Source organism: Lactuca virosa, chromosome 1, assembly GCF_052849685.1.
Source record: "Lactuca virosa cultivar CGN04683 chromosome 1, Lactuca_virosa_CGN04683_v6, whole genome shotgun sequence".
Taxonomy (NCBI): Eukaryota; Viridiplantae; Streptophyta; class Magnoliopsida; order Asterales; family Asteraceae; genus Lactuca; species Lactuca virosa.
Window position 1 is genome coordinate 1,548,720 of NC_136426.1, and position 9,564 is coordinate 1,558,283.

The following is a 9,564-nucleotide window of genomic DNA, read 5'->3' on the forward strand; positions in this document are numbered from 1 at the left end:
CTGAAAAGTTGAAGATAATTAGGGAGAGAATGTTAGCAGCTCAGGATCGTCAAAAGAGCTATGCTGACAACAAGCGAAGACCGATGACTTTTGAAGTTGGAGATTCGGTTTTGCTTAAAGTCTCGCCATGGAAGGGACTTATAAGGTTTGGTAAAAGGGGAAAGTTAAGTCCAAGGTTTATTGGACCGTTTAAAGTTCTTCAGAGGATTGGGAATCAAGCATACAAGCTCGAACTACCCGAAGAACTGAATGGAATTCATAACACTTTCCATGTGTGTTATTTGAGGAAGTTCACGGGAGGAGTTCCCGATATAATTCCAATTTCCGAGTTAAGAATTGATGAGAAAAAAAGGTTAATTGAAGAACCAGAGGCAATCGTTGACCGAAAGACTATGAAGTTGCGACGCAAGATGGTCGAATTAGTGCTTGTCCGATGGAAACATACGAATGGGCCAAATCTCACCTGGGAAACGGAAAGTGACATGATGAGTCGCTATCCGCATTTGTTTGTTGATGTGTGATTCCCGGGACGGAATCATTCTAAGGTGGAGAGAATTGTAACGCCCGTGTTTCTGGGCTAGGCATTAATGTTGATGTAATAGTTAACCTTTGTAACTCATCTTGAAATAATAAGAATGTATTATTTGAGTATTATGTGATTTATGCCTAATTGTTGTGACTTAATTGAATTAAGGATAATTTAAGCGTTAAAAATAAAATGTTAGATAAACCCGATATTGATACATAAAGGCGTAGTGGTCGTGATGAAGTTTCTGAATATATAAAGAATGCCGAAATCTGTCACACCCCAAAACCGGAACGGCGGAAACGTTCTGGGGTGGAGGACGTCATGTTAAGTATCACAACACATGCAATATAGTAATTCAAAGTACAACAACCATTGCATTAATAGTATAAGTTTTTTTACATAGGTTACATTTAGCAACAACATCAAAAGTAGATAAGAGAATAACATAAGATGCAGCTCGGTACAAGGCTGACTTCGCAAAAGCTCCCGGAGTGTACCTGTCTACTGGTGACCTGAGAATACAAGTTATTTTGAAAGAGAGGATCAACATTTTAATACTGGTGAGTTCATAAGTATTTTAATGACATTGATATAATTACATGTTTTTCCTCAAAATAATCTCATTTGATGATGGTGTAAAGGTTTATAGAGTATTTGAATTCCTTCCAGAAAATCCTATATTTTCTAAATAAAGTAGTCTTCTACCAAGACTCGACTGGTTCATGTTTAAAAGAATGAGTTTCTTTACTAAAAGCAGTCTTCTACCAAGACCCGGCTGGTTCATGTTTAAAAGAATGAGTTTCTTTACTAAAAGCAGTCTTCTACCAAGACCCGACTGGTTCATGTTTAAAAGAATGAGTTTCTTTACTAAAAGCAACCTTCTACCAAGACCCGACTGTTTTGTATAAAAGAAGCATTTTTCCCAAACGTTACTATCATTATCAAAATGTAGTTTTACTTTATCGTTTTATGTCAAAACGTTCTAAGTTTAATGTATTAGGGAAAATATTATAGTACCGTAGTTTTATATGTAGAAACTATCGTGGTACTACTTACCTTAAGGCCATGAATTATAAGGTAAATGTGAAGATACTCGTAACCATACTGATTGAAGGATGTAAACACGACTACCTACTGGCGTCGAAATAAATGTGACATTTGTCACCCCTTGGCTTGGTCGGCCGGGACTGTAGCTAGCAGTCAGGATGTGGGATGGTCTGTCCCGTATAGATCTATACACACAATGCCCGCTCTCCCTCCAGGAGACTCTAGTTACCAACTCGACAACGGTGAAATCCGCGTCATGAGGATGTATCTCATGTTTTGATTTGCTATATACGTTTCTTTTTACTAACAGTTATGTTTTAGAATATTGATATAGCTAGTTCCTCCTCATAAAAGTTATTGTTGGTTTCTAAACTATACATACTATAATTTACTTGAGAGGTTATCTAGGTACCTTTGCTACCCAAAGGCGCTGAACTGGAGTAAGAGTTTTTAATATCTAAACAGATATACATAATATATAACTAGGACTTCAACGACACTCGGACAAATAACCGGATACTCTAAGTCCACAACCAAACAACGAACATGAAATAGAGCGGGTTATCAGTCCTAAGTCCTTCAAACCCTACTTATATAACTATATCTATATAGACATAAATCTATCAAGAATATAAGTTTAAAAGACATTGATAAAAGTTTAGTAATTTAAAAAGAGACTTTAGTACTTTAAAAGAGATTTGAAGACAAGATTTGAAAACCATTAGCTTGATAACAACAGTTTAACATGCGAAAATCTATTTGATTGACAGTTATTAATCACATGTGATTGATATAATAACTTAATAGTTCAACTTGTATTCCCCCCCCCCCCCCCATAAGAGCATTTAAAATCATTTCAAAGGTTGATTAAGGGGTATGAACTCACCTGAAGTGAGTAACTCGAAAGAAAGATTGATACAGGATCGCCGGGTGTCGAACGAAGTCATGAGCACAAACGGATCCTAGTTTAACATGTGATAACACATATATGAATAAACTTAGGTTATATAACCACTAATAGACACGTGGACACACCTTAGGGACATGAAAACACTTAGAATTAAGTGTTACAAACACCTATTGAAGTCCCTAACTGAGTGTAGGGCCTTAGAATTGAGTGTAAGGCCACCAAACTCGACTTTTGTGTGTGTGCGGCCAGGTGTACGGCCAGGGTGTGCGGCCAGGCCTTTGTGCGGCCAGGCCTGTGTGCGGTCGTACACTCCCATAGAAATGTGTCCAAATCGATTTTCCAAGGCTTTGTGATGATCCTAAGAAGGTGTTTTGGCCGATGCTATGTTTAGATGAGTGTTTAAGTCCATTTTAGGACCAAAAGATGGGTGTGCGGTCACACATCATGTGTGTGCGGCCGTACACACATGAAGATCATCTAGAACGATGATTTCATGGATCAAACTCGAGGAAAAGGCTTTCTAATGTGTTGTATCAATGATCTAAGGATGAATACTCACTTGTTTTGCTAATTGGAGATGAAAACACGAAGGATCCTTGAGAGAGAATGTTCCAGCTTTAAAGGAGTGGAAAAGGATGTAAGGTTGGCTTTGGGTCCTTTATATAGGCTAGAGTGTGAGGCTGGAGGGTATGTGCGGTTGGGTGTGCGGTTGGCTGGCCGCACACGTGGGTGTGCGGCCACACACACCTTCTTTGGTGTGTTTGGCCCGATTTTGTGATGCTACACACTTTCTAACCCTTCCTTAGACTCATATCTAGGTTATTCTAAGCCTATAACACTCATATAGACCCACAATTTCATTAGAAGATAGCGAAACGAAGGCTGACACTCGGCTCAGTTGAATAGTTGAACTTTACAAGACAAGGATTTTCGGGTTGTCACAAAATCCGAGTTATAACGCAGAAGTTATGACCTGTCGAAGTTTCGCGACAGAACCGGCACGACACAGCGTGACGTAAATAGTGAATTTACGATAGAGCGATATCTAGCCTTAGTGATCTAAACGAAAGTAGTAGAATATGTTAAACCGAGAGCGTGCATAAAAAGAACGTCTAAATCTGACTTCGTATAAGGAAGTTATGATTTTTCGAAGTTTCGACTTAGCGGTATGCAGCCCCAAAGTTCGAATATGAGATCGAGTGATTTATAGCCGAAACGATCTAAACGAGAATCGAAGATCTCGTCGATAGTAGCCCAACGGTGAAAAGACAGACGAAAACGGATGTCAGATGAAGAAGATATGATTTTCTAACAGAGCTTTCCTGTCCCGGCCTACTAAAAATAATATAATAAAAATAAAGTCGAAATTAGCCAACAGAGTATAAATGAGAGTTGTAGAGCATGATCTCACCTACGCATGGATATAAAGAACGTCAAAAACGAAGCTCGTATACGAAAGTTATGAATTTCTGAAGTTCGGAACTCAAATTCGAGGCTGTGTCAGAGCTCACGACGTGAGCACAGTGTTCACGACGTGAGCAGAGACTGGACGTCTTCCAGAACAAGTGGACGAGTGACGAACGCAGTGACCTACTAGTCTCACGACGTGAGCATTGGAAACTCACGACGTGAGTACAAAATTTTGGCCCTATAAATAGAAATCGAGGGTCAACCGAATTTGGTTGCTCCATCTCTTCTCTCTCACTCCCGATACCCTCTATAGCCATTCCGAAGTACCCCGAAGCCCCGGTATCATCCCGAGACCCAAAGCGAGTCCCGAAGCGCCGAAGATCCCGAGAAGAAAAGAGTTTCGGAGCCGAAGCTCTACCCGTGAGAAGCCCGGTGTGTGACGATACCCCGGTTTCATCGAAGAATACTACTTTGCGAGCTGTAGTGCTGTCCGATCATCTTCTGATCAAGTGAGTGTATATTCGTTTTCTTCTAACACATAGATATGAAGTATTCTTTATAAAATACGTGCTATGTGTTTATATATTATTTGTTTATTTGAACTAGTTGATGAATGGATGTTTTGTACAGGTTTTAAGCTGTATATAAATGTATATATTTTTATCTACTAATATGTTGGGTAGAACATGGGTAGACAGTTGTTGTGTGATGAAATAAAATGATGAGAGGCCTCAATGTTGTTGTTGATCTAGTCATATAGCGGAGTATGGATGACGACCACAGACTCTTTCTAGATAGTCCAGTGGAACGCTAGCAGGCTCATAACCTGTAGGTGTTTGTGAACGATGTGTTCACCGGTGTACTCCATCCCCATCATGGTTGCCTTTAGGACATTTATTGTGGAGGAAACCCCTTCGCAGTAATGTCCACCCCGATGAAAATCCTTAGACTAGGTCCCTTGTGATAGTTGTTTTAGGGACATAAAGTGAGGATAATGGGAATGGATAATCGGGTTATTATTGGTTGATGAACTAAATATAATTATTTATTGTGGGTTGAAAACCCTATATGCTCACCAGGCTCCCAAACCTGACCCACTCAGTTTTATTTGCATTACAGGTAGCGGCGCGAGGGCATAAGATGGATGAATCATCAAGTCATTTTGTTTATAGGCCTGTAGTTGTATATAACTATTGTAAGGCTTATAATGTGCCGTTTATGCTTTTGTGTCTGTATCAGAACATGACATCCCGAGTTTTGTTATATAATGAAAATACATTTCTTTAAGAAATGCTTTGATAAACCTTATTTTATCATGTATTGTTTTGGGGACAAATTCCGCAACTCTTTTAAATCAATGGATTTACTCTGAAATTATTTTAAAAGCATAAATGAAACCGGTCTTTTCTGGCCGTGATTTTGGGGATGTCACAATGACATTGTCTAGAGGCACCTTTGCGAGCATCACCTCCAAAATTGATCCAAAAAAAAGTAAACTTGGTCGGATCCGACATCATGAATGATGACGTCTGTAGAATAGGAATCGCAACAACCACAACATCATCCACAAAAGGAATCTTGAGGTGTACTAAGGCTCTATGGACGATTAACGACCAAAAACGAGCGCAAGAAATTTCAGTGTTGCGAGTAGATGAAGATGTGCTCTGAATGAGTTGCGTCCAGAGAATCGATCCATAATCCAACTTGATATCATGATAAAGACCAAAGATGATGGTACAAAAGAGCTTACTTGTCTTGTCAGAGCAGGCAACACGTCCTGAAAGGCTCTTGAACAGTAACGTAAATAAACCATTCCACATAGTAGGAAGATTTGGCTTCCTGAACTTGGATAGCAATGTGATATCACCAAGGTAACCCATATGATAGAACATGTGAATGAGATATGTGGAAGAAATTGAGTCGGGATCAACAAACCCATAAGTCGAATCAAACCTTAGAATTCTGCAGAATCGATACTTGGGGATAGAGGTCTTTCGAGTATCAACTTCAAAGTTAATCACATCATCTGCTAAAACATAGGACGCAACGGTATACGCCTTTGAAAGATGGAGGAGAGGAACATATTCTGCCATGGTCAAAGCTTGAGCCAGTGGCGAGAAATACAAATATTCAATCATTATATTTAGGGCTTCATTGTAGCGTGAGGCAGTGAGATCAATAATCAGATTTTGACCTGGCTTCACGTTCAACGGTAGGACAGATGTTGATTGATCATCAAAAGAAGTGGTATCAGATGAACCAACCATGGCAGCAATGAGGACGGCGATGAACAGTAGAGAGAAAAAGGGTTATTTTCTTTGAGAGTTCAAATACTTTGTGAGCGGTGAGAGAAACCAAACCGTCAAAACCCTTTTATACGTCTGTGATAAGTGGAGAGAGAAAAATCCGCCTTTTGACGTTCCCAAATCCTTGTAAAGTAGCCTAGAAAAATGTGACAGCTGTATGTGTCATCCGACGTAATAACCGACACGCGTGATGTCAGGCATGGAAAAAGGACGCGCCTTAATTTGAATCCTTATCTCCCAAGAAAACTGCCGTTTTAGTTTCAATTCATTCGGAGTGAATGCCAATACACCATATCTTGTTCTCGGAATAACAGTAATCCACATGAATTAGTACAAGACTTGGAAAAATCATAAATATTTTTGTGCAAGAGTATGCCAAAGAAAAAGAAATAAAGCAAGGTTAATTTCTGGAATTTAGTGATGTCAACTAAAAGTGACATGAAATTCAGATGGATCCCGGGCAACGATCTCTTCCTTCTGAATCAAGAGAGATTCGAAAGTGCTTGTATGGCATCCCGTTGAATTACGATCATCTATTTAATAAGAAATAGTGAAAGGCTTCTTTTTGAATAGGTTTCAAGGGTGGCTTTTTTTGGGTTTTGAGCACTATAACACTTCCTAAGTGCACATGCAACCCTAAATGCTTTGGATCTATGTTTTCTCTATTATACATGCATTTTTCTTTTTCCAAAGCAATTCACCCTAGCTAGCATACAATTGAAGCTATATAATAAAACATAGTTTGGATGCTTACCTCTTGAGTAAGGTAGAGTTCTTGACCTTTGGAAGCTTGAGCACCTCAAGTGTGATGCCTTTAATGGTTCACAAACACCAATATGAAAAAGGTGGCTCTAAGAGAATAAGTTACTTATCTCAATTGTAGGTGCAACCAATTTTGGTGTATGGAGGGTTCTATTTATAGTTGTGGCAAGTGCTAAGGTTACACTTTGTAAACCCAAATGATTCATGACTTTCCACATTCCTATGCTCCATGGGTTTAACCTCCATGGACTATCCATGGGTTATCTTATTGGTTTAGCCCATTTACATAATCATGGATCACTAGACCACAAAATTAATTCCAAATTAATTCTTGGACAATACTAATTAAATAGCCATATTAATATATTATACTTATAATATATTAATAAACCGTAAATAACATTATTCTCAAAAAACCATCCTATCAAATTGCACTGGTGAAGGCAACCCAAAAGGACCATGCTACTATCGGGTCAAGTACATACCAGTTATAGTTATGGGCTTAGACACCTAATCCAACAGTCTCCCACTTGGATAAGTCTAATAACTATAACTGCCTATGTGACTTAAGGATCCGACTTAGCAATCGTAAGCTTCCAAAAGCCGCTGTCAACTCTGACCCAGTCAGTGACGCATCCTTTAGATAAGGGATCATATACTCCTCTGTTCTCAAGATATCAACTGGAAAAATACATGGAACAATGTCATACTTATTGTCCAGCAGTTTGTTTCCCGATTTCCGATTTGTCTTACATAGAACATAACTGAACACATCAATTTAGTTCTGACCGGGCCCGACACATAAGTCAAAACAGAATCATCGAGGGGCCCAAGATATCGCTTTTAATCCTCTTAGGATAAAAGGAATAGATAAACTTCAACATTATATGCTTGTACTAACTACTCATTAAATCATGCACAACGACACGTTTTATAACATCAAGTTACTGATGCATTTTCGTGCCATCAATGCATGACTAACTCATAGTCAACAACTCATATATCTAGGTTTGAAGACATATATATGATATTATCGTCCCACGATCACTCGTGATAAATTCCATGAAGTGATTCAAGTGAGCGCGGGTTGATCCAATACTCAAATCTTATTTCATAAGTACTCATGAATGGTGTAGCAAACCTGTTGCTATGCCTAACTCCTTAGACATTCCTACAAGCCAACTCATGACAATCTTCTTTCATACCTACTTCCAAAGTATTGACAAAACCCTACAAGCCATCTGCGAGATGCTTGTTTCAATCCTACAAGCCATCTGCGAGATGCTTGTTTCAATCCATATATGGATATCTCAAGCTTACACTCTCTATTAGGGTACTCTGCATTGACAAAACCCTCTGGCTGACAAATGTAAACATCTTCAGCCAACTTTCCATTAAGGAAAGCGGTTTTGACATCCATTTTCCCTATTTCATAGTCATGAAATGCAGCAATGGCTAGCATAACCCTTATAGATTTAATCTTCGCTACTGGTGAGAAGGTCTCATCATAGTCAACTCCCGGAGTTTGAGTAAAGCCCTTCGCAACCAGTCGCGCCTTATCTGTGTGTACATTCCCATCCATGTCCGTCTTCTTTTTGAAAATCTAGCCTTATTCAAAATATAGCAATGATTTGGGTATTTTGCATTTACGAAACCTAGTGGCTATTCCACATAGACTGTTTCCTCTAGTTCACCATTCAAAAATGCACATTTCACGTCCATTTGATAGACTTCAAAATTTTTATGAGCTGCATAGGCAAGGAAAATCCGAACAGATTCTCGCCTTGCAACCGGTGCGAATATCTCTTCATAGTCTATGCCTTCCTCCTGGCAGTATCCCTTCACAAATAATTGTGCCTTGTTCCGAATTATGTTTCCTTCTTTGTCAAGCTTATTCCGAAATACCCATTTTAATCCTACCACAGATGCATCCTTTGGAGTTAGAATCAATCTCCATACTTTGTTACGCTCAAACCCATTTAGCTCTTCATGCATAGCTTGCACCCAATCGTAATGATCAAAATTTACAGTTTTAGGCTCAATTTTGGAGATGAACAAATTAAACATGCAAAATTTCATTTTTGAAAATAATGCAGTTTGATTTGTTTTTTGTTGAGCTCTTGTGAGAACTCCTGAAGATGCTGCTCCGATTACTTGATATTTAGGATGATCTTTGGTCCATTTGGTCAATGGAGGGTAGTTCGGATCATAGGTTGGATCCAATTCTGCATTCACGTCTTCGAATTCCGATTGAGCGTCAGAGTCATTATTTCAATTCTCATTCTCCCCCTGGAAGTTTGCATGTGACTCTACGTTCGGAATCGGATTTTCCCCCTGGATTGGAATATCAGTGTTGACTTCTGGATTTGAATTCTCCCCCTGAATAGGTGTATCGGTTGTGGAGGTTGAAGTGGAACCCTCCCCTGAACAGGAGCATTAGTAGCTTGTGGCTGAGGTGGAATTTCAGAAGCCTTCGGAATGGGTGGCTCTTTTCCAAGATCTTTGGCAGCATCATCAATGATTTTCTTCAGTTCATCTTCCTTATTATCTGTTGCATTTGATTCTGAAGAAATGGATTTTTCGGGCTCATCAAACAAATT

General features: G+C 39.1%; 1 protein-coding gene across 1 annotated transcript; it reads right to left on the reverse strand.

The window, feature by feature from the left end:
- Positions 1-8,626: 8,626 nt before the first annotated feature.
- LOC145169241 (putative mitochondrial protein AtMg00820) lies at positions 8,627-9,043 on the reverse strand. Its single transcript, XM_079087811.1, has one exon. It carries the CDS (start codon positions 9,041-9,043, stop codon positions 8,627-8,629), a length of 417 nt encoding a protein of 138 aa, XP_078943937.1.
- Between the last annotated feature and the right edge of the window lie 521 nt (positions 9,044-9,564).

Coding starts and splice junctions, on each gene's coding strand:
- LOC145169241 (XM_079087811.1), bottom strand. CDS start 9,043: ATGAAATTTTGCATGTTTAATTTGTTCATCTCCAAAATTGAGCCTAAA.